The sequence below is a fragment of the Myxine glutinosa genome, chromosome 8 (genome assembly GCF_964187855.1).
Source record: "Myxine glutinosa chromosome 8, kmMyxGlut1.1, whole genome shotgun sequence".
NCBI lineage: Eukaryota > Metazoa > Chordata > Myxini > Myxiniformes > Myxinidae > Myxine > Myxine glutinosa.
The window spans coordinates 99,546,529-99,572,844 of record NC_136268.1 but is presented as its reverse complement, the minus strand read 5'-3'; the positions used below and the strand labels follow the sequence as shown (position 1 = coordinate 99,572,844).

The following is a 26,316-nucleotide window of genomic DNA, read 5'->3' as shown; positions in this document are numbered from 1 at the left end:
TCACATTTTAAAAGGTGTTGTTTTATTCTTAAGAGTTCATGGAATTCCCTGAAAGTGCTTTTGGTTTCATATTGCAATGATTTATTTTATTACATGTCAATTAATAAATTCCCTATTGGACTCGTAGTTATGCACCCCAGTGTGAGAGTTACACAAGTGTTTTTGTTTATAAAGGCAAAACGCCATGTCTATGTGTCACTCAGGTTGAGCGACTTGTGCATGAGGACAACTGTCAATCAGATAGAATGTGGCAAACATGTCCCGTGTGCTTTGGTACCCTATCTATCGCACCCCCAACCGTTCTACCCACTCCCCCCTTCCCCATTTTATGATAATAATCGCTCCCATTTTCACCAGTGGTATAAGTCCATGCTGTTCCGTGAGCATTTTCCATCAGCCCCAAATTATCGTCGAACTATTGACATACCACACAGGGCACAACGGAGCATATGGGAGAATTAAAACGTTAAACTATTTTTATTTGTGCCATAATATAAACATCTCTTACCATAATGTATGCATTTCTGTTGAGAAATTTTACAAATTTCTCCAGGCACCAGAAACAGCACTTGAGGCAGCACATGATGAACTTTGCAACCTTGTTCTCTGAAACTGGACATCACAAATAAAGATTCTCATAAAATATAGTCATCCAGTGAAGGGGATTTCAGCAACATGCAAGCAATGCCAGGCAATGCTAAAGTTCAAACATGTCAATGCAAAAGGCTATTATTTATAAAGGAAGAACACGGGACGAGAAGAAGCTCACCGTGTAACCTGTGATCGATGTACTCAAGCAAAACTCGTATCAACTGCACAATGGCGAGGATAAATGACCCGAAAGCTAGAGATCCCACGTGATATCTATAGGAAATGTGAGGGCAAAGATATAGAAATGAAATTGTGTGGCAAATCATATGATTAGTAGAATCTCAAACAATTTTGTCAAAAGTCCAGGTGGAACAGAAAGGCAAATGAACATCGTGTTTGATAATTCCGCATTATTACCTTGTTGAATGTAATATGAACTATGACAATGAAGTGACCATGGGTTGATACCATGTGACATGAAAGCCTGATAATGTCTTTGAAATGACACTTAGACCAAGGAGGTCTTGTAGAGCGAACATTATATCAACCGAACCCCATTTGAAAAACGGATAAGCCTTAACCAAACAACGGTGCCAAACATGGTTAGCAATATCTCAACCTTAAACTGGTTCTAAATGATGACAAAAATGCCCAATATTCGTTTTACAGGGAAAATACATCGTTTAGCCTCCTGAAGGCTTGCATTTCCTTTCAGGTCATCAGTAGCCTTTTCCAAAACCAGGGTGAAACATGTTCACAGCTGATGTGCCCAACGTTGCCTTTTTTACCCTCGAGATCACTCCTTCCTCCATGAGTCTCAATCTTGTATACAAAAAAGCATGCAAGGTATTGTGGCACAGAGAAGAGGGGAGGGGGAAACAGCAACGAGAGAAAGTCGGAAAATGAAAAGGAAAAAGGAAAAGTGAGAATGCTGGAAATGGGGAAAATGAATGAGGGGTGGTGCAGATTGGGTAGGGCAAGTAAGGAAAGAGAATGGGTAAGTTCACACCTGATTGAAAAAGGCCATACAAAAATGCTCCAGCAAAAATGATCGTGAACGAAAAAAAAGTCATTCCTCCTCTGACTAAATCTTTTTAAAGCATATCGTGTGCTCCTTCCATGTCTCTCCCAAAATGTAAAGTATATTTTGAATATTCTGTCAGAAAAGTTTTGACTGTGCCTTATGAGTCTATCACTCTCAACGCATTCCCAAACTCACCGCAATGCTCTGCTGAAAGCCGTGAAAATGGGCATAGGTGGGATGTCCTTGGGTTTGTTGAAGGCCCAGTAATAAGAAGCAAAAGCACCAGCAAGTGTGCAATGTCCCAAAGCAATGACAAAGTTCATAATCCAAAGGAAGGCAAATATATTGTAGATCTGCAGCCAAAATATGCTTTGGTGGTACAATCCTTCACCGCCGAAGCTGACAAAAAGGCAGCGTGCAGCAGGACAAGCTCGATGGACTTCAGAATCTTTGAAATCCTGTGATGAAGAAAGAAAACAAATGACTTGATAGATAGAAACAATATTTACGGGTTGCAGATTTGCAAAGCGGCAACAACAAACATTAAACTAGAATGGCACTCGGTAGAGCGCGTACCTCCGCCAGGCTGAACAATTTATGTTTTGTATCCCAATGATAGGCCGGATCTGGATTCGGACCTGAACCAAAATCAAATTGGCTTGTTCTTGTCACCTAACAAACTCATTCACCTAGTAAAGTCATAAGTCATCCAAAACCTTTTTTAATATAATGTTATATATCGCTTTTTGCCCGAACCCCTCAATGGTGAAGAATCACTTAAAAAATAAATAATTATCGTGTCCGAATCCATATTCAGATCTTCACCAAAATCTAATTGATTCGTCCTTGTCGCACACCCAACCTGTCCACCAAGTTTCGTCCAAATCCGTCCATAACTTTTTGAGATACCGTGCTATGTATCGTTTTTGGTCCAATCTCCCAATGGTGAAGAATCACATAAAAAATTATACTAGCTGGATCCGGATTCAGATCTTCACCAAAATCTCATCAATTCGTTCTTGTCACATACCCCAACCTCGCCACCAAATTCTGTCCGAATCTGTCCACAACTTTTTGAGATATCCTGTTCACAAACAGACAAACACACAGGGGATATAAACACAACTTCCATCCACCTTCTTGGGTGGAGGTAATAAAATGAAAAGACAAGACCATTCCAGACTGTCTGTTTATCTTTCGAGGTAGAAACGCTTGAGCACAAAAGCCATGCGTGTCCTTCGACGAGGAATCCCAGCAATAGTTACAGACTGATTAGTGAGGCTTCTTCAGCTTACTAAAATCGACGAACCTTCACTAAACCTTTTATTTATGTTTGAAAATGTTATATTGTAATAAAAACATTTCAGAAATGAGAGCATTGTTAAGTTGTGATGATAATGCCATGGACCGTTCATTTTCAGAATAAATGAAGTGGGTCGTCTGACTCCATGTCTTTGGAAGAAAACACTGCAGCTACTCACTCAAGCCAACATTCTGGATTTACACATTTATCCAGCCACGGTTTAAGTAAGCCTCAGCATCCTAAACAACTGCCAGAAGTTACGAAGTTGCAAATGCAACAGCAACAAAATGTAGTGAGGATTGCTTTCTGCCTGCAATGGTACAATAGTGCCAAATACCTGGTTTAGCTATTTGGGGTTCATGGCAGTGCAACAGGCTAATCCTGATTATTAAGCAGTAACTTGTCCCATCTTGGAAAGCCCTCTCTATGCAGACTTAAAGAAGAAGAGATTGAGAAACACACACACACACACACACACACACACACACACACACACACACACACACACACACACACACACACACACCTTATAATCTTTGCCTGTAAGACAACACAAGCATTATGCCTCTGTGTCTTTGAGCATCATTTTGTTGTCACGTCCCTTCTCATCTTCAGAATATTAAAGCTCCTATAAGTTACTTTTTAAGATTCTCTTTCTGAGTGCTTAATCCAGGCACTGTTTCTTTTAATACAAAGCAAAAAAAAAATCACAAATTCTGATTTGATTCCATTGGCTGCAAGCCCAGAAGCCACAACAAAGTGAGATAGCTTATAAGCATGCACTAAATAATAATAATAATAATAACAATAATAATAATATTAATAACAAAAGCACCGCTCACTGAAAAATTAGATCCCAACTGATGTGCCTTGATGTTCCTTCACACATTGAGGCCCACTTGAACTGCTCTTAACAGGACAATCAAATGACATAACATGATTATAACATCATTGCTGTCTGGGAGGAATCATCATTATTAAAGGATGTATACCAAAAGAGGGCACTGAAGATGACAACAGGCATTGATTGAGTCGCCCATATAACATATAATTGTGTTCTTCCTGAGAAAGCAGTGGTGTATAATACATGGAGTACAAAATGCATGATGATATTCAAGTTTTATATGAAACAGCGATGTAGAACCTTCACATAAATATGCTTAACTAGAACAATATGACTGTGTCACCAATATGCCTCTGCATAGTCCCACAACGGGTAGATGCCCTTGTTCACTGTCCTAAAAATAAACAAGTTTGATTTAAATCCCTTCAGCTGTTCTCAAGTATCACATTTTTACCCGACATGACAGGTTTCACATCGATCAGTGAAGCAGTTTCAGAGAAGGGATTTTTTTTAAATATCGGCTTTTAAGCTAATATGGCTGCCATACCACATGGCATATGACCTTAAAAAATGTACACTCTGCATATGTATGGGTAGGGGAATCACATTTGTGAAGTTTCGTGTTGATCAGATAAGGTTCGTTTTTCTATCCAAGATTGCTGCCAAACCACGTGACCTACGACATAATCATTTTCTAACTATATGCAACCGTGCTGTTAGATGATATTTGTAAAATTTCGCTTCGATCGTGTGAGCGGTTTCAGAGATATAATTATTTCATATTTTCCTTCAATCCAATATGGCTGCCAAACCATGATGTCATAAATTTAATATTTCAATACAAATGGGTCATAGATCATGTGCATGCAATTTCAGATTTTTAGGATAAGGAATTTGTTTAAAACATTTTTGGCTGGTATACCACTTCACCTATGATGTCATCATTATCATGCTTTTGTTCCCCATTGGGAGTACTTGACAATGTGCCAAGTTTCAAAATTCTCCATTCAGCGGTTTCCGAGAAATAATTTTTTAATTATTTGCGTTTAATGCAAGATGGCTGCCATACCACGTGACCTATGACGTCACAATTATCATAAAAACATTCTGCATGGGTGTCACTCCTACCCTGAAAGTTTTGTCTCAATCGGACATATGGTTGCTGAGAACAACGAGGTTTAGCCCGTGCGGACGGACAACCCTAAAACATAATGCCTAATCTTTATCCTTTGCCACCTTTGCCACAATATAATATTTTATTACAAAAAGGGAATAAACAATGGTAGCCGGTTAAAAAAAACTCTCCCCCCTCCCCACCCTTTCCCCAAACCTACCTTCAAATCACACACAGTACTATTGTACTGTTTGCAATCTTCATATTTGGATGCAGATCCAGGGGGTACAAACACTTTGTAGACAGGTACCCCAGATGTCGCCAGGTATCTGATCAGTAGTACGTTAGGGATGCAACTCATATATTGCGATGCCTACAATTTTATTAAATACAACATAGTCTATCAGCCAGGCTAGCTTATTAATTTTATGGCTAATCTCTGTAAATTGCAGAAGCATTTTATTGTATTTATCACTCATGGAGAATTTTGTGTATATAACATTAAATAAAGTGACATGAGTAAGCAAATGGACGAAATGTACCGTACAATGAACATAGTACAGTAAATGTGATCCTATAACCACAGCAAGATTGCACTCGTCAATGGCAATGCGAAAACACAAAATTATTTCAATTCTGAACATAACAAAAAGGGAAGACTGCATGATTTATATCATTACATGATTTCCTGCCACAATTGCATCTTTATATTTTCTGAAACCAGTTGCATTTCCAACAAAGTAATCAACTTGTTCTCAAGTTACGCATGCTCCCTAACTTAAGCTCCAGTTGAGGTGAGATACAGGGAGGTTATGGCCCAGTAGAAGACGCACACGGACAGCAGGACGAAGGTCACCAGTGGATACAGCAGCGAAGACATGACCTTTGCCACTGCCCTGCGATGCACATGTTTCACTTGAGCAACCACAACATCAGCCAACAGGAATAGCAACCAGATAGATTACAACTATGTGATTAATAAGGGTACGATGGTATAAAATGCGATGACTTGTAGCAGTTTACCAAAACAAAGCTCTTAAACTGACAAACTAAAAATCTGACAAAAGCATTGGGACAGCAAAGGCCACCTTGAAATGAACCCTCTCAACTTGCATGTGCATTTTTCCCACAATGCAAACTAAGTGCAATATGATATGTGCAGAAGGTATTGAAAATTTGCTGCAATTTAGCTGTTATGAAGTACAGTACAAGCAAAAGTACCAATCCCCAATAATGGGGAAAGTTTAAGTTGATCTATCAATTTCAATTATTCAGCATGGTGTTGGCTTAGTGGTTAGGGTGCAGGCTTGGGATCCCAGTAGTAGGGGAGCCAAGGCCTGAATCTAGAAGTGGGGTAGTCATGGAAGAACATACTTTTGTCTTTGGTGTTTTTTGGTAGAATGGACCATGGTGCACATGTCTAGGGTGGCCTGCTTGGGCAACTCTCTTGCGAAAGTGCTGATCCGGCTGAATTTATCATCTGTTGACATGGCAAATTTCGGCCCTAAAATTAGGGGTAGGGGAAATGTAAATGGCTATTTCACCATGTTGCAATTGTTGTATTCCAACATTTTAGGTATCATCATAAAGGTATTAGGCTGGGCTACAAATTGGTGTCGGAGAAAATTTTCATTGGGGTCACTGAGTAGTTTTAGGGGTCAAAAGGTCACGCTCGGAAGGGTCAGGTGAAAATCTAGGGGTTGGGGGAATAAATGACCCCATTGTACCCAAACCAATAAAAATAAATAAATTCCACTCACACAAATTTAAGAGTACTATATAACAAAGTTTTTAATAATCAAGCCATGTTTGATGGGAATACAAGTTTTGGGAATTAACCCCTTAGTGTCTATGAGCAAAATCGAAAAATGGCAAAAATATGATTTTTTTTAAATAGAAGTGATTCCACGCTACTTGCATGATCAACTCATGTGTATAAAAAATAAATAAAGAACCACCTTTAGAGGCCATTTTTTCCCCACAAGCGGGGGTTGGCCTTTTTCGGGGACCATGGTTGTTGTTTGTTTTTCGGTCCCCTTTTTGAAGCAATGTTTTACGGCCGGATGCCCTTCCTGCCGCCAACCCTTTTTGTCGCCTTTTACGACAACCAGGGAATTACCAGTGAACTGGTACTCAATTAGCCGACCTCGGAAGGATGACAGGCTGAGTTAACCCCACTGGCGTTAATTCAGCGATCGACCGGGATTCGAACCCAGGATCCTAGGATCCTAAGCTGGCACCCTAGCCGCTAGCCCAACACCAGGCTAACATGTGTATAACACATGTGTATAACACATGTGTATAATGTAATATATTATAAATTGTATTGATAAGGCATATAACCTGACCATTTAAACCAATTTAACCATTTGCTTGCCTATATTAACCCCTTCTGGGTGTTTCACTTAAACCATGTTAGCCCTGTTCATTCGTTTACAAACTGGTACTTTCAACTCGAAACCAAACATACCATGGGTATGCATTCACTTTTCTTGTTAGATTAGGCCTTAAAATATTCACAAGGTTTGATAATGAATCTCTCATGTACATTTAATGAGGGTAAGTGGGGATAAATGTACCATATCCATACAGTATCATTCCTCTAATGATAAATTACTACATGTAGTAAAATAGGGTGTGTCAATACAAGGCTTGTGAACTTTCTGTTGGTATTTTTGTTAGGATGATGAGGCTGATTAATGAATGAAGAATCATGAGTGAGACGTTTATGTTCATAGAACATCTTCATTTTTTTCCTCCAGTAGTGTGCACATCAGTGGATCCCCGCAGCAGTTACAAGCCATTGTGCATGAAACTTTGGCTTTTCTGCAAGGGCAATGTGGCCCACATTTATCTTTGCGACATTTGCATTTAGTTTTCAGCAAACCTGGTTTTAATGGTTTTGTCATCAAAGCAGCCAGCAGGTATCCTTTCTTGGTATTCCGGCCAAAGTCGGTGGGATCGGGCAACGTTGGACTTGCCATTGTAGCACGTTTCCAAATTAATATTTGGTACAGAGCCCTCAGGATGTGAAGCTGAAAAGCATCGCTTGTGGGAGGCAATGATCGGATGTCAGATCTCTTTGTTTGAAAAAGATGACACCGTAGCTCATCCATAGAACCAGAGAAGTCCTTTTTCCCATACAGTGCATAGACATATTTATGCGTGGACTCTGCAATGGCTTTTGACATTTCAATACCCTCTTCAGGAATTCCATATTGTGCAACTGGCTCAAGGAGCTTTCCACAATCCAATGCCACTTTCAATGCACGTTTTTTTCCACAATGGAAAAAGTAGCTGACTGTATCACAGCCAGTGAGAGCATATGCTGACAGTAAGGATGAGCTGGTCATATCTATGTATTGGCTTGCCAAAAACTTGGAAATAACATGACATGGGATAAAGATGTTCTCCTTTTGCATCCAGAGCTCGTCTAAACCATCGACCCTTGAAACGTGGTAGATAGCCGGCATAATGACATCCGTGTCAGTGGCTTGGATGACTGCTCTCTTGCACCCTTGTTCCTTTGCCGAGTATGCAATGTGAGCAAAGATACGCGTATCAGCCTCCTCATGTTCATCACATGCCAAGCTTTCAAGTTCTGATGTACCATTTTTGGTCAACTTCAAGGCAGGTCCACGGGTCATGCCTCCCAGTATCAAGGTGCATCCATTTGGTATTTTCTGGTGATTTGTTAGCCATGTCTTGGACAGATACGCTTGGAGATGTTCCTTGTTTTCTTGATGGGAGACAAAACCCTTCCATAGTGGGAGCCCTAATTTGTCATGAGGGATGAAAGTTTTCGTCTTCTGGACCATTTTCTCCCTACACATTCTCTCTTCCAGCTTCAAGCTTCTCTGAGGGCTGACATCATAGAGATCACCAACAACAGGGACAATGTTGCAATCCTTTGGTCTAAGGCGCAAGATCTTTTCAAGATATTTTGCAGAAAGCTCCTCAAATGTAGTGCTCCCAAGTTCCTGATAGCGCTGAATAAAGGCCAAGAGGTCAATGAAAAAGCCCATATTTGATTCAGTATGTATAATGGGCAGTTCCTCTATTTCCTTCCACTGGGGACCCATCGTAGCCTTAAGCATTGTGGCATAATCAGATTTGTTGCCCTTTCTCATGGAGAAGCCAGATGGATGTAGCTTGTCTGGAGTAAAAAGTGAACTGGGGTATTCTGCCCACTCATGGGAGAAGGTATCCACTTTCTCTTTATGGCTTAGGCTTTCGGCAAAGCAAAGGCTGCGGACCACAGAACTCTCTTCCACATACAGTTCTTTCGTTTGCTGTAGTTTTGATTTCTTCTTCACCTTTTCTACAAACGTTTTCAGTTTAACTGGTTCAACTTTTAGAGAGGCCTCATTCTCCGCTTTGGTGAGTGCATCCAATCCTTTCTGTTTTGCATCAATCAACTCAATGGACTGTGCAACTTGACCTGTGGATATGTTGACAAGTTCATCATTTGTCTGCAGAAAGGGGTTAATCAACTTTTCGGTCACAACACGCTTGATGTTCTGCACTTGCTGTAGATCCCTCTCAGAAGTGCTTGCTTCCCCTGTTCTTTAGGGGTCATGCTTCATGTGAGCCATCAACAGTGTCTTCTCTGAGGCTGCAGTCATGGCAGGCAATGCTTTCAGGTATTTGGATATTGTCTCTGGTCTTTGTGTTATTCCCTGTAGCAGCTTTGTCTTTGCGTCTTTATTATACGTTTGCTCCAGCGCCATATCCGACCAGACTCCATTGAATTTTCCTGGCTGCTTATGGATGGTGAAGTTCCCCTTTTCGGACTCTTCTTTGACTGTTGATGGCAAGTTTTTCATGGCCAACAAATAGTGTAGTAGGCAGGTGTACTTATTGTGACCAGCTGCGACTATGTAGGGAAGCATTTCTTCTGTGGCTTGTAGGTGAAGATCCCAAAGTCCTGCTCGTTCAGCTGCGATAAACTTCTTTAGGATCCCTATCATGTCGAGGTACATTAACCATAACTTGGCAGTCGGACAAGTGAAGATCATCTTGAATTCCTCTAGCTTCTGTCTCACATCATCTAGGGTTGATTCAGCTTGTCCGAAAGCACTCCTTGCCTCTTCACCTCGGTCCTCATTGATGCCCTTGCAGATGTCAGCTATGTGCTTAGATAGGGTGGAAAAGTCATCGGTGTTATGCCCCTGTTCAAGTATCCACGTTTCAAAATCTTCCAAAAGGAGACTGAACATCGCCCTCTCAACAATGGTATGGGCATGAAGCATGGCATAGTAGTCTTTCCCATCTAGGAGTTTGTTAGCAGTTCCTGGTAGGCAAACATCTGCCGCAGCCAACATGTCCTCTTTGCCTGTGTGTAATCTAATCACTAATCTGTAAAATCATCATAATATCATCATCATAAAATCATAACAAATGTAAAATCTAATCACTGCAAACTAATTACCTGTTAATGAGGCATAATACTTCTTTTAGGATTATGTAACACGAGGTGTCTATCATATTTCACGATTATAGGATGTGATGGATTAAATTTTAATTTCCAGATAGATTTTCTGGCTCTTTCAAGCATGACAAATGAGAGGTCAATTGCACCTCCAATTCATGACACACTGAAGAGCTCTTTGTTTTAAGGTATGGTGTCTCATTAGGGACTCTCCTTTGAATGAGTTCGCATTGGGCTTAAACACTTACCTTTAGCCTATTGTCTCTTGATTTAGCTGCCACTCCCATCACACAAATTGAAGATAATGATGTTTATTTACATAAAAATGAACAAGTAGGATCAACAACTAACATCAAAGAGCTATAGTTACTGAACATCTTCTGTAAATTTTCAATAAAATTGTAACAGATGAAAAATGGTAAAACGACACGAAGGGTTAATGTGAAAGACACACAAGGGTTAATATAGGCAAGCAAAGGGTTAAATTGGTTTAAATGGTCAGGATATGTACTTTATCAATATAATATATAATATACTCATGTTTTAATCATGCAAGTAGTGCAAAATCACTTTCATTATAATAACCTATATTTTCGCCATTTTTCGATTTTGCTCAAAGACATTAAGGGGTTAATACTCAAAACCTGTATTCCCATCAAACATCGCTTGATTATTAAAAACCTGGTTGTATAGTACTCTTAAATTTGTGCGAGTGGCATTCATTTATTGTTATTGGTTTGGGTACAGTGGGGTCATTTATACCCCCGACCCCTAGATTTTCACCTGACCCTTCTGAGCGTGACCTTTTGACCCCTAAACTGTACTCAGTGACCCCAAAGAAAATTTTCTGATACCAATTTTTAGCCCAGCCTAATACCTTTATGATGATACCTAAAATGTTGGAATACAACAATTGCAACATGGTGAAATAGCCATTTATATTTCCCCTACCACTAATTTTAGGGCTGAAATTTGCCATGTCAACAGATGATAAATTCAGCCTAATCGGCACTTTCGCAAGAGAGTTGCCCAAGCAGGCCACCCTAGACATGTGCACCATGGCCCATTCTACCAAAAAACACCAAAGACAAAAGTATGTTCTTCCATGCCTACCTCAACCCTTTTTAAGCACATTTCTGCTCTCTGGCTCCCCTACTATAGGATCCAGGGTTCAAATCCTGGTTGGTTGCTGAATTAACGCCAGGGGGTTGACTCAGTCTGTCGTCCTTCTGAGGTTGGCAAATTGAGTACCAATTCACTGGTAATTCCCTGCGTGTCGCAAGAGGGGACCAACAGGGTTGGTGGCAGGAAGGGCATCTGGCCATAAAACATTTCTTCAAAAAGGGGACCATGGTGCCCAAAAAAGGTCTCTGTACCTTTTTACTCTGTGGGGAAAAATGGCCTCTCAAGGCAGTTCTATCAATTTAAATTATTTCATGGACTTTCAAAAAGTTAATTGTGTTGCACTTTTGGTTTCACTCTGAGTTACTGATACTGCCCACTGTAAAATGGTGGTGCAACATCAGGCGGCGGAGGTTGGATTTGTCAAAAAGAGTGTCGAATATCTTGCTTGCAAAATAGAATTTGGCATCAACATTATTCATGCCTACTCTCCCGTCATTTCAAAACTGAATATTGATCACCTGTGTGCACAGCTTTTCAAACGCAGCGTGGGAAGCGGCCGCCATAAACGGGAGACAGACAAACACATAGACAAACACCACGGTTCACAATATATGGAAGATAATGGAAGGTCATTGGGTGCCAGACGTTTGGACATTTGAGCTAATCTAACAATGAGTATAAAAGTTATTTTGTGCCAGCATTTTATGACACTAGACATGCCTACCCATCGATTCGCTGATGGATTTAATCAAAGGACAGCATGTTGTACTTCACAAACATATTGAATGTCCATTAATGGGTTTTTAATGAGGATGTAAAATGAAGTGAAAAGCACAAAAAAGTTTTTTTTTGAAAATAGCATGTACTTGTTGCTGCTCTCGTTGTTTGTGTGCTCCTGTGTACTTTTATATATTTTTCTATTGCTTCGTGAAATATTTCTATAAGAGTATAAAGCCCGTTAAAAATGACGGGTTGGAACAGTTTATTTGAAGATGCAGCCGCGTGAGCGTGCCAAAGTCTGAAGCCTGGGCCTAGTGTCAGGTGTGCTTTTATCTTCTTTATTTATTGGATATCCTACAGATGTAAATGAACACTCAGTTTACTCTGAGCACTTTGCACATCACGTGCAGCGAATTTCATCTCCCTGCGCCTTGTATATATTGATATTTAAAAACACTTCTGTACACTGAATGCCCTTGAGGCTCGGTTTGCAAGCCACCGTCTACAATTCCAATGTAAGAGACATAATTACTATTCTTTTGGGTCTTTGGAGTCCTCGGGGTCTTTTGGGTCCTCTGGTTCATTTGGGATTTTTGGGTGTTCAAGCTCTTTTGCATCCCTGGGATATTTTGTGTCCTCTGGGTCATTTGAGTCCTCAGGGTCGTTTAGGTTATTTGAATCTTTTGGGTCCTCTGGATCTTTGGGGTCCTTGGGTCTTTTCGGTCATCTGGGTCCTTGGGGTATTTTGGGTCTTTGGGGTAATTTACTTAGGGTCCACTGTGCCCTCAGGGTCTTTAAGGGTCTTTTTGGTGTTTTGGATTGACACCCTACAGATGTAAATGAACACTCAGTTTACTTTGCGCACTTTGCATGTCACGTTCGGCGAATTTCACCTCCCTACGCCTTGTATTTATTGTAATAAAAAAAACCCCGCTTCCGTCCACTGACCTTGAGGCTCGGTTTACAAGCCACCGTCTACAATTCCAATGTAAGAGACATAATTACTCTTCTTTTGGGTCTTCAGAGTCCTAAGGGTCTTTTGGGTCCTCTGGTTAATTTGTGTCTTTTGGGTGCTCAAGCTCTTTTGCATCCTTGGGATCTTCTGGTTCATTTGGGTCTTCGGGGTCTTTTATGTAATTTGAGTTATTTGGGTCCTCTGCATATTTGGGGTCCTCGGGTCTTTTCAGTCATCTAGGTATTTTGGGTCTTTGGGGTAATTTCGGTCCTTGGGTTTCACTGGGTCCTCAGGGTCTTTTTGGTGTTTTGGATTGTTTGGTTCTGTAGGGTCGTTAAGGGACTTCGGGGTATATTGGGTTTTCAGTGACTTTTTGGTCTTCCAGGTCTTTTCGATTTTTTTTTGGTCTTTGGGATATATTGGGTCTATGGGGTCTTCGTGGTCTTTTTGGTGTTTTGGGTCTTTGATGTATTTTGAGTCTTTGGGGTATTTTGGGTCTTCAGGGTCTTTTTGGTCTACAGGGTCTTTTCAGTCTTCTGGGTCTTTAAGGGTCTTTGAGATAGTGTGGGTCCTTGAGGTAATTCAGGGTCTTCTGGGTCTTCAGGGTATTTTCAGTCTTCAGGGTCTTTTGGGTATTTAAGGGTATTTGGGGTCTTTGGATATTCAGGGTCTTTTGGGTCTTTGGGGTATTTGGGGGTATTGGTGGTATTTTGGGTCTTTAAGGGTCTTTACAGTGTTTTGGGTCTTTGGGGTCTTTATGGGTTTTTAAGGGTCTTGGGGTCTTTTCAGTCTTCTGGGTCTTTAAAGGTCTTTGAGATAGTGTGGTCCTTGAGGTAATTCAGGGTCTTCTGGGTCTTATGGGTCTTCAGGGTATTTTCAGTCTTCAGGGTATTTTCAGTCTTCAGGGTATTTTGGGTATTTAAGGGTATTTGGGGTCTTTGGATATTCAGGGTCTTTTGGGTCTTTGGGGTTATTTTGGGTATTGGTGGTATTTTGGGTCTTTAAGGGTCTTTTCAGTGTTTTGGGTATTCGGTGTCTTTATGGGTCTTTGAGGAAGTTTGGGTCTTCAGGGCCTTTTGGGTTTTTGTTGTCTTTTGGGTCTTTAAGTGTCTTGTGGTCTTTGGGGTATTTTGGGTCTTTTTGGTCTTCTGGATATTTAAGGGTCTTTGGGATCTTTTGGGTCGTTGGGGTCTTTGGGGTATTTTGGGTCTTTGGGGTATTTTGGGTCTTCTGGATATTTAAGGGTCGTTGGGGCTTTTGGATCTTCAGGGTCTTTTGCATCTTTGTGGTCTTTTGGGTCTTTAAGGGTATTTGGTGTATTTTGGGTCTTTAGGGTCTTTAAGGTTCTTGGGGTCTTTTCAGTCTTTTGGGTCTTTGGGGAATTTGGTGTCTTCAGTGTATTTTGGGTTTTTGTGGTATTTTGGGTATTTAAGAGTGTTCGGGGTCTTTTGGGTCTTTGGGGTATTTTGGGTGTTTGGGGTAAATTGGGTTTTCAATGACTTTTCTGTCTTTTGGGTCTTGATAGTCCTTGGGGTCTTCTAGGCCTAAGGGGTATTTTGGGTCTTCAGGGTATTTTGGGTCTTCAGGGTACTTGGGGACTTCTGGGTCTTCATGGTCTTTTGTGTCTTTAACAGTCCACAGGGTATTTTGGGTCTTCGGGTATTTTGGGTGTTTGGGGTCTTTTGGGTCTTCTGGGTCCTTGAGATCTTAGGGTCTTTTGGGTCTTACCAAAATTTGGGGTCTTTGGGGTCCATTGAGTCTTTAGGGTATTTTCAGTATTTGGGGTATTTGGGGTCTTTAAGGGTCTTTGGGATATTTTGGGTCTCTGGGGTCTTTGTGGTCTTTTTGGTGTTTTTGGGTCTTTGGCATATTTTGGGTCTTTGGGGTATTTTGGGTGTTTGGGGTCCATTTGGTCTTTTCGGTCTTTTGGGTGTTTGGGGTATTTTGGATCTTCAGAGTCCTTGGGGTCTTTTGGGTCCTCTTTGTCATTTGGGTCCTTGGGGTTGTTTGGATCTTTTGGGTCTTCAGGGTCTTTTGTGTCCATTTGGTCTTCAAGGTATTTTCAGTGTTTTGGGTCTTTGGGGTATTTTGGGTCTTCAGAGTCCTTGGGGTCTTCTAGGTCTTCATTATCTTTTGTGTCTTTAAGTCTACAGGGTATTTTGGGTCTTTGGGTATTTTGAGTTTTTGGGGTCCATTGGGTCTTTGGGGTCTTCTGGGTCCTTGGGTCTTTTGGGTCCTCAGAGTCTTTTCGATCTTTTAACCGGTGGACACACAGTCTTGTTCAAAGATTTCCCCTCAAACCCCCCCACTCAAATCCCTCCTAAAGCACTACTCAAAGCCTTTAAAACCTAGCCTTATGAAGGGACACACACACACACACACACACACACACACACACACACACACACACACACACAAACACATTGTGTTTTATATGGTAGATATAATTTTGCAAGCTCCTTACATGTGCTTCTAAAGTGTTGCTGCTGTCATCGAATAATAAATGTTACCATTTGAACTGCTATATTAAGCTCCCAATATCGCTTCTTCTTCTTCTTCTTCTTCAATAGGGATCTTTAGGATTAAATAGCCAAAAAAAATTGTCCAAGTAAATTGATTATTAGCATTCCAACGGTACCATTTTTATTATTCGACAACAGCAGGAACTGCTACAGCTCGAGGTCGTCCTACTTCTTCTTCTTGGCGTGTCATATACATGACTGGATGCCTCTCCATTTCGTAATAGATTTGTCGCAGTATGGCCTTCCCAAGTCAACTGTGGGTAATGTCATGAAAAAAGATATGCAAAACGTACCAATGTTGAAAATATGATTGCCAGGGCTAAATGTTTGACAGCTCAGGCCCGGATAACCTCAAAATAAGGAACAGCAGAATAACGGTGCTGAACATTCAAGGCCATTGTAGTAAATTCAGCTCAGGCACAAAGTCTTAGTGACAGCTTCCGAGCCATTCCTGTTATTGTCAAGGGCTGACCAAAATCCGATTGCAATTCAAAAGGTTGTAAATTAATATCCCTGTGTAATTTCCTAACGTCCCAATACTTTTGTCTATATGTTTATCCATTTTCAAAGTGGGGTTTGAAACTCCGTGTGATTAATTCACACTTCTGAGCAATTTACCAAGCAAATTACTGAGTAATTGTTGCCACCAAACAAATGTGTTATTAGTCGAGTACCATATTAACATTTTACTAAAATCTTCCCTTCAATTCACTGCAAAGTGAAAAATTTAAGTTTAGTTCATTCAACCCATAATCTATATAATAATAGCATAAGGACTCGACTTTGTTATCCCTTTTACGCCGCACCCAGTGACCCGATGCCCACGGCACTAATGGATTTACCATCTACGAACCGCGCTCTTTGTTTATCACGTACAGCCATACTCGAAAAATCTGAATTGGCCGACGTTGGGGCCCAAAAGCATCCGATTAGCTGCCGATACGACGCCATCTTACGACGCCATCGTATTGGCGTCTGCTGGGCGAAGGCGAAGCAAGCCGTCCGCTGATTGGACAGGCGAAGGCGAAAGCAAGCCGTCCGCTGAGTGGACAATCCAGAGCATGCATTTGTGCCGGTGTCGGCGATCGTTGTTCATATACGCACTCTTCATTCTCATCTTTCTTCCTAACTCTTACTCGGACAAGCAAATCCCCTATGCCATCCATAATGGTACACTCTATCCATACACCACATCCTCCCTTCTGTGGATGTTCCACGGGTTTCGGCTAGTTTAGATGATTAGAGCTAAATGGGGATGGAGCCGGTGGATAACCAAGGATGAATCATTGTTTTAACGACGGAAAAGTGAAAATTGCATTTCATCTTGATGACAAAACCATGAAAATTTTACAAGATTATTACGAGTGCGTTGCAATGACAATGGCTATGTCACAATTCATGGAACTCACCTGCTGCTTTCTCGGATGATGCCAATAGCAATGAGTATTCTATTCCGGAGGAAGATCAACATGAGGATGATGATGACTTCCAGGATGCACAGAAGTATCACTGCATACCATGAGGGTTGTGGGTGAAAAAGGACAAATAGTGACTGGGGAATTTTTTTTTTTTAAGTTAGAAAGTCCGAAAGTTATTGTTCATATAAATCACAATAGCGACACTACAAACACAACAACAATTACTACAACGGCCACAATTATTCCCACTTTGTGAGGTTGACCGGGGAACGTTTTTAGGCCAAGTTGCTGATTGATATGTCTAACTTTCCATTCTTTTTAGCCTCTCTCCATCTTTCTTTTTTATATTATACTACCATGTCGCACATCCAGTATAAAACGAGATAAACCTTTTTGTTAAACCAAGGAAAACTAATGACATAACAGGTAGATTAATTTGCCTTATTTAATTCAGGACAAGTGGAGTAAGTGAAGCAGCATTTCTCAGATGATCTATATTTATTATAAAACAGGAGTGTCCATCCGTCCGTCCCCGAACTACTCCCTCAGTTTTGGGGCTAGCCCCGCCAAACCTTCTGTGGAATGTTTTGGGGTCCCAACGGATGTCCTAAGGTAGGTAGGAGATTTCATAAATTTCTCAATAAAATTATGATTTTGAAATTGGCTCGATACGGGGATGCTGCCAAATCCGGAAGCGAACAGATGACGACAATGAACCGGTTTGATATCTCTATACAATCGTGATTTAACACAGTATTCTGTTATAGTATTAATTTATGATTGGAGTGATGCTGTTTGGAATGAAAATAGAGATATTGAGGTAAAATGTGAATGAGGAAATGACGTGAGGGTTTCTACTTTCTAACCGTGACATTCGCAGATTCGCCATATGCAGATTCGCCATTGCCTGGGATTAGAACCATTCAGACGGGGTACGTTTTTTGTCCAAGTCCTTCACGAACCTGCTGTCAATGCCTGACGTTCGACTAAAGGTGGCACAGAAATGTGGAATTTATTGGTTCACCATTTGCCATTCACCGTTTTTTGTGCAAGTCATTCACGAACCTGCTGTCCATGTCTGACATTCGACTGAAGGTGGCACAGGAATGTGGAATTTATTGATTCCATGTTTTGGCATTCACAATTTCTGCATTGTTTGTTTGCTTTTGGCTTCCCACCTGTGCATAGCATAGCACGGGTACCTCGCTAGTATCATATACGATCCAAAGATTCCAGTTAGGATAAGAGGAGAAAGAAGAAGAAGAACCACCTGTGGAGGCCATTTTTCCCCGCAGAGCAGGGGTTGGCCTTTTTCGGGCCTTTTCCCCTTTTTGAAGCAATGTTTTATGGCCGGATGCCCTTCCTGCCGCCAACCCTGTTAGTCTCCTTTTGCAACACACAGGGAATTACCAGTGAACTGGTACTCAATTTGCCGACCTCGAAAGGATGACAGGCTGAGTCAACTCCCCTGGTGTTAATTCAGCGATCAACCGGGATTCAAACCCAGGATCCTAGGATCCCAAGCCGACACCCTAACCGCTAAGCCAATACCAGGCTAAGTTAGGATAAGAGGAGAGATATTATAAAATGGCAATGAGACCAGTTCTCTTGTATGGAGCAGAGGCTTGGCATTGAGAAAGAGGAGAGATTGCTGCAAAGGATGGAGTTGCGGATGCTGAGAGAGGGCTGATGGGAACTTTTCTGAAGGAGAGGAAGAAGATTGAGGATATCAGGATGTGGGCAGGAATAAGAAAAATTAGCGAAAAGGCATGAAAGGCATGTTTGCATTGGTTGGTGTGGAGGGAAGAGCAGGATCCCGCCAGGAAGGTCTTTGATATAGATTCAGGTAAGCAGGAGGAGAAAGGGCAGATCAACATTGAGGTGGAGGTCAGTGGTGGAGTGGGACATCAGAGATGTGGGGATGGAGGGTTAGGATACTTGAGGTGGAGGGGTGTGGAAAGGAAAACCTCATGTGGCCAACCCCACAAGAAGTGGGTTTAATTGTGGCTATTAAAAGTAGTAGTAGTAGTAGTTAGTAGTAGTAGTAGTAGTAGTAGTAGTAGAAGTAGTAGTAGTAGTAGTAGTAGTAGTAGTAGTAGTAGTAGTCATCGTAGTAAACAGATTATTCATTCTGGTAGTAGCAATAGTAGTAATAAACGTAAAGCTTCTGGATGTGGTTGCCCCACTTACTGAATGCCAGCCATGTATCACGCAGCTGCAGGTACACACGAAAATCTGTCTGGAACCCGATGTCTGTTATCTTGTTGTCTGCACCAGGTCTGCCCTTGAGCTTCACTTGGTATTCCCAGAAGCAATGGAAGATACCTGTTTAATAACAAAACACACATGGATTGTTTTCACACCTCATACATCTGCAATCAGAAAGAAACATAAAATTGACAAATCACAAAAACTGGAACACCTACGCATTACAAATACAATATATTCCAAAAGCTTTTTAACAATTTCAAGAAAACTCTCACACACTCACATACTATTCAAAACCATTGTTACTTATGACTATAAAATTACAAATGCTATGGTAGATTAACCTCTATGACAAAGTTCAAGGAACAACTGTTGTGGTACTGTACAGCATCAGACAGGATTGAACAACAATGACTTACCATAACCGATGACACCAATGACTCCAACAATGACAATCCACACGAGTACACCAGCCAGGAATCGAAGAAGAATCAAGAAAAACAAACTGAGGATCAGCGCAATAACCAGACCCCTGTGGTAGCAAGAAATTCCATTGGGGCATAACCATGACGCACGTCTTAGCATTAACACAAATAAAGTGTAATCGGAGTCATGTAAATGTAACTGTAGGAATGCATCATCAATTCACAACTTTATGTGGTGCAGTGCAAAATCCAGGCACCTTAGGGCCTCAAAATGTGGAAATCTCTAATTACTGCAGGAGAAATAGGTGCAGGAGTCATGGCAGACAACCATCAATTACACGGACAGGAATATCAATTCCAATACGTTTAGCAATTTACTTAAATGGCTGGAAAAAGTAATAAAACATTTCATTTCAACAATATTGGGCTTGGAACTTCATGCTGCGAGATGTTTATTTGATATGCGAGCGTTTGTCATATCTTTGTGGGTGTCTGATTGGCTGTGGCACGCAATTATATTGTTTCACAGCCAATCAGATGCCTCACATTTATATTAACGTGTGCATTTTATTTTTCATATAATCATAAATTAATAACCATAACGATCAGATATATTAATTTACTTCCTGAAATTGGCTTACTTTCTTTTTAATGCTGAGAGAATCAAGCTACAAGTAAGCAAAACATTTAAAAGAAATGCAATCTCAGTGTCCTGTATAATTTAAATGCTTGACGGGGGAAAAAATCCGGGTTTTTGTTTGCCATTCGGGACTGAAATGGTTCCACAAAATATCCATGCTCAATCAGCAACAATACATTACAGTTCTTCACTTACAGGATTACCCAGTACCAGGACTTGCTGAAGTCTTCAAAAATCTTCATACCAACACGACGTGCATCGATGAATTTTGTGACACCTCTATGGAAAGAAGGTAAAGTATAAGATAAATAAAATGTTTTCAAATGTCACAAAAATAACACATTTTAAGTTACTGTAATAAGGGTACAACACTTGGAATATAAATTAGTGTTAATACAAGCTATTTTTTTCTTCCTAAAAGCCATTCTGCAAGTGGCGAAATATTAGTGCACATCACTACACAGCAACGGATGTTGTGGAGGTTTACAGACCATCAACAACAACAACAGGCATTTAAAGGTAATTTTCCCTGCGAGAGCGGGGGTTAGCCTTGCGGGCCCCATGACAATCTTCTCATTTATTTGAAGGTATATTTTTTGGAGGTTTATAGACCATGATCTTCAAATCCACAACAGAGAAATTCCATGATGATTGGGTCACAAAGAAAGATGTACCACTCGTACACACTCAATTTCAACATTTCAACAACAGCACACGCGCACACTCAATTTCAACACCGAATTTACATGTGGATAAAGTGCAGAAGTTCATGTCATGTTCTCCTTACATCTTGATGCTATACTTTAGGAAAGCAATCAAGTGCACATGGCGCTAACTTACATATACGGTCTTTCTTTCCGCAAGATTATTCAGAAGAGGTTTGTTGATCAGCAACGGTGATCATAAATTATGTAGCAACAGTGATCTAGCTCTGAATGCAGCAAAGATGGTTGTATTGCTAGCACTATCATTGGCGCTCTGACTTTAGCGGTGGCTTCTGTGGTGAAGAATTTCAGAAGAACTGCTGAATTATCCACATGGGTGATGCCACAGTTTTACCATCCCGTACGCAGTAGAACATTATCGGTGAAGATTCCACCTAAACCAACCTCACCCCAATTCCTATCCCTTCCAAATATTTCCCTACTGTTCTGTTTTCTCTTGGCCTGTTTCACTTTCTATTCATTCTGCTTACACGTCCTATTTTGATGTTGGGTTTGCCTCAATATAATTTTACTACTCTTTTTGTGGTAGTAAATACACTATGAGAATTGAGCAGTATATTCGCAGCGAGTTGCAGCACCTCCGTGGTCAGAGGGGTTAGCATGCTGTTCTTGCTTAGTTTTGTTAGTGTTTATGCCATGACAGGACCAGTTCCATGTTAGCAGTGAGAGCTATACTGCCCCATGCCAACATGTGGTCGAGCTAGCAAACCAGCCATGTTGGCGCCATTACCCGTGAGAGGATTGAGAGTTGACGATTGGCCTAGGCAGCCATCCCAAGACTGCCTGCCTGAATCAGTAAGGCAGCAACACAATCACACTTCAGAAAGTGATAATTTAATGATGCTATTCTTATTGTTTTATGCCCGACATGAGTGAACAGAATGTTTGTGTAAAGGATGACTACATTTTCCTCCCTCCACGATAAAATAAACTCCAAAGTTCTCCACTAAATAATCACAACAATAATAATAATAACAACAGCAATAATGATAAAAACACTATTACAAACATACGAAATGTAATATGGTGAACAAAATTGCTTGCTCACAAAAACAATAAAACTGTTGGGGAAATTACCAAAGTTCAAAGTGCCATAACTTTGTCAAAAATGATCGAAACGTCGTGAAGTTCGAACTTGATCTGTAACTTATCATGACGTAACCTTCTACAAAGTTTGAAATCATTAGCATTAAGAGTTTAGAAAAAAAGTCCGGAAAACTGTTCTTTGCGTGACGGACTGACGGACCGACAGACTGACAGACGGAGGGACGGAGTGCAAACCTATAGTCCTCTACAGTGTACACCGGGAGGGGACTAATAACAAGTGACATAGTTGTATACATAGAAATGTATACATCAGTTGTATACACAGAAACAGAATCTATGACATTTAAATCCAATACCCCTGCAATAATATCTATGTTCAGATGGGAACACCAAACAATCCAACCAGACAAACATTCCATAAAGTTTGTGGAACCGTCATACACGAACGGAAAAAACACGGTCTATTACAGGAAGTGGTTGCAAATGGAAATATAAATGAAAGCAAGCATGGCTGGTGAACCATGTTCAAGGCTGTCAGCTTTACTACCCTTTTAAAATATGTTTGGGCAAAACAGAAGAAATAAAACATTTTCCATTTAATTTTTACAGCTGTTTCTGTAGCAAGGTAGCACATGACTCACTTTGCAGCATTCTGAATATCGGTGACATTCACAAGTTCATGATTGTACATCACAGTCTCGTTCCCAGAAATGGTAACTTTTCCCTTGTCTGTAACTAAGTTCGGGAAGCAACGATTCATGACTACAAGAAGAGCACAAAAAACAAGTAGTCAGTCACACAGTGCCCACAGGTATCCCAACCCCATCCAGCTTTTGTGGGTGGCGGATCCCGTCATCCCCTGCCCTCCTCCCACCCCAAAAAGAAACCTGCACAAAATGAAAGATTGTACGAGATATTACTCACATGGTTTGCTGGAAATCACAGCAGATGGACAAAGGTCTTTGGAGAGAATTTCTGAAATGGGTGTATGCTGTCGGCAATAAATAAAATAATTACTTCAAAAATAAGTTTCAACATAATTAAAACAATACTTTAATGGTGTCATTTTATTACTGTAAAATAACTTAAAGGTGCAGACATCCCGTTAGCCACAAAATTGAAAATTCCATTGCTAAACAAAAAATAAATGAATGCAAAAAGAGACACCAGAATACTATGCAGCTGTAAATGTGCTCTGAGTAAAGAAATAATGTTTAACCCCAATGTGCTTTTAAATAAAAAATATTCATGTAGCAGATTATTTTCTTCAGATATAATGGTGTCTCTCTGGAATAGCTTCACTTCTATATTTTACATTACTCAAGGATCTTGCACATAAATTACATGCAGAGCAAAGACATTGGCGGACATAAATGTAACTTAAAATGAATTGCAAGAAAAGTATCATTGGCATTTCCACAAATAAGCAGAAGCACAAGACCTGATGCTCTATTATCGCATTGAGGCTGGTGGTCTGTTTTACATCCTCTCTCAACTGGTCCTATTTCCTCTGATTTTTCATCCCTACAACACTTCCCAAATCCTCCAGGATGCCTGTGCTCTCCCAGCAACTCCTCTCAAAATTACTGTTGCTCACCTCCACTACTTTGTTCCTCTTTTCTTACAGAACTGCCTTCCTGAGTCAGTTCGATCGAACAACTCTTCCATCCAATGATTCAAGATGGCAGTCATTACCTCAAGTCATTCTCCATTCCTCCCTGTGATCTTTACTACCACTGTTAACCCCACCCACTCTCCCAAACCAAACCCTTTTATCAAAGCTCACCGTGTTTACATCCCTCTCATCTCTTGTTAGTTGTCCATCCGTTGTAGTACATCTGCATCTACCCTCCTTTTATTGTAATCATGAGCCCCAGATACGTAAACTCGTCAACCTCTCTGAATGACTAATTGTTGCACATTATGCTGTTATTGGTGTGTGTAGCATGTATACTAATGCTTTCTGTTTTGGCTGTTAATTTTCAGCCCCACTTGCACCACATACTCCTTTGTAGCCCATTCCCATTCCCCTGCATGCTAAGTAAGGACTGTGACATCAGGCAGATGTCACCTGTAAAGTAGAGTTCCCCTAGCTATTTGAATTGGTTCCTCCAAGGTATCCCGTTCTCTACCAAGTTGTTTACTACAGCACTCAGTCCAACACCAATAAAAACAGGAATGGAGACAACATGCAACCTTGTCTGGCCCCTGTGATAACTCCAAGTGTGGATTACAACCTATTGTTGCATTTGAATCCATTGTAGGTACTCAAGGCTTGCATTCCATTTATTGCATTGTTCTGTTATTAGTCATGTAGCAGATTATTTTCTTCAGATATAATGGTGTCTCTCTGGAATAGCTTTACTTCTATATTTTACATTACTCAAGGATCTTGCACATAAATTACATGCAGAGCAAAGACAGGTGTCCCTGGTGTTGGGCTAGCGGCTAGGGTGCCAGCTTAGGAAAATAGGATCTTGGGTTCGAATCCCGGTCGATCGCTGAATTAACGACCAGGGGGGTTGATTCAGCCTGTCATCCCTCCGAGGTCAGCTAATTGAGTACCAGTTCACTGGTAATTCCCTGTGTGTCGTAAAAAGGCGACAAACAGGGTTGGCGGCAGGAAGGGCATCCGGCCGTAAAACGTTGCTTCAAAAAGGGGACCAAAAAACAACAACAACCATGGTCCCCGAAAAAGGCCAACCCCCGCTTGCGGGGTAAAATGGCCTCTAAAGGTGTTTTTTTTTGTTATTAGTCCCCTACCGGTGTACACCGGAGGGGACTATAGGTTTGCACGCCATCCCTCCGTCCGTCAGTCCGTCAGTCCGTCACGCAAAGAACAGTTTTCCGGACTTTTTTTCGAAACGCTTAACGCTAAAGATTTCAAACTTGGCGCATGGTTTCCTCATAAGTTACAGGTAAAGTTCGAACTTCACGACGTTTCGATCATTTTTGACAAAGTTATGCACTTTGAACTTTGGGAATTCTGATAATTCTGATGATCCTTAACTCAGTGCCATTTTAAGTTTTAATTTCCTTTTAAAAATATTTTCTCTGCAATAATTGGACCGATTGAGATCAAATTTTCACCGTAGGAGGGACTCGGTCTGTATAATATTTTAATGGTAATTATGACGTCACAGGTCACGTGGTTCGGCCGCCATATTGTTTTTCGTGAAAACACAAAAACCCCTTTTTCTCTGCAATGGCTGAACAGATCGAGGCCAAACTTTGCAGGCAAGATCGCATACCCATGACGAACAAAAAAGTCAGCGAGCATGACGTCATGCGTCACATGGTTTCAGAGTTATGACGTTTTTAAGCATGAACCTTTAAAACCGAGCTCCTCCCTCATTTTTGATCCAATCGAGGGGAAACTTCATAGATCTGTTGAGCATGTCAGTCTACTAAAATGTCCTTTTGGAATTTGCGATAGGGCACGTGGTTTGGCAGATATCGTTAATTAAACGAATTTTTTTTTTTTTAAATTGAATATCTCTTGTTTATTCTAGAGTTCTCCTCAAGCCGCATCGCGTGCCCTCAGCCTCGTCTCGCGAACGCCAACAGTGCGACACAGCGCGCGCTTTTGGGAGGGGCGGAGCCAAGCCGAACAACATATATATGCACATCGATCATTGATCGTGAACCAGAAAATATAATAAATTACTGATATTTAGCGACTCAAAAGGTACTTTATCAAAAACTGATTTTCTCGTGCTTCTGCTGACCTGTCTGCAAGGTGTATAAATCGAAGTCCTGAGTGCGAATCACAGGTGAGCCCGTCCTGAGGTAATTAGCGATTGGGAACGATTCGGAACCTGTGGATAAATAACCCTTGGTAATTTCCCCAAGAGTTTTCCGGACGACAGACTGCCGGTAGGGGACATGTATTGCAGCGCAATACTCAGAATGCTTGTTGTTCTTCGTGTGAAGATGTGATCTCTACATCCCCTGGTTTTTTTTGTTTTTTGGGGGAGGTTTTGTATACAGAATCGAGGCTCGTGTAAGAGCTAACACATTGAACATGAAAACATGCACAGACACATAAAACATGAAAATGCAGAGAGAGGGAGACAAGAGGGGGAGAGAGGGAAGGAAGCACACAAGCACAACAACAGTAGCGAACAGGGACGTCGGTAGATCTGTGGAAGGGGAGGGCTGGAGGAGGAGGGAACGGTACACGGTAAAAGTAAATGAACACTTCGAAGAATTTCAGGAAAGAAG

The 26,316-nt window shown here is 41.0% G+C and overlaps 1 protein-coding gene across 4 annotated transcripts in view; it reads right to left on the bottom strand.

Annotated features, from left to right (window-relative positions):
- LOC137432760 (choline transporter-like protein 5) overlaps positions 1–26,316 on the bottom strand; it is a 99,406-nt gene that overhangs the window by 31,848 nt on the left and 41,242 nt on the right. For 2 of the 4 annotated variants that reach the window (XM_068124934.2, XM_068124935.2), the window contains exons 7-18: positions 23,017–23,083; positions 22,734–22,854; positions 21,776–21,832; positions 20,516–20,599; positions 19,675–19,787; positions 19,238–19,372; positions 17,039–17,138; positions 5,680–5,772; positions 5,097–5,205; positions 1,811–2,073; positions 770–864; positions 509–612 (exon numbers count right to left, since the gene is read on the bottom strand). In XM_068124934.2, coding sequence (XP_067981035.2) covers positions 509–612; positions 770–864; positions 1,811–2,073; positions 5,097–5,205; positions 5,680–5,772; positions 17,039–17,138; positions 19,238–19,372; positions 19,675–19,787; positions 20,516–20,599; positions 21,776–21,832; positions 22,734–22,854; positions 23,017–23,083 — 1,341 coding nt within the window. The remainder of the gene's footprint in view (positions 1–508; positions 613–769; positions 865–1,810; positions 2,074–5,096; positions 5,206–5,679; positions 5,773–17,038; positions 17,139–19,237; positions 19,373–19,674; positions 19,788–20,515; positions 20,600–21,775; positions 21,833–22,733; positions 22,855–23,016; positions 23,084–26,316) is intronic. The other 2 variants (XM_068124936.2, XM_078783574.1) reach the window with 1 other exon arrangement.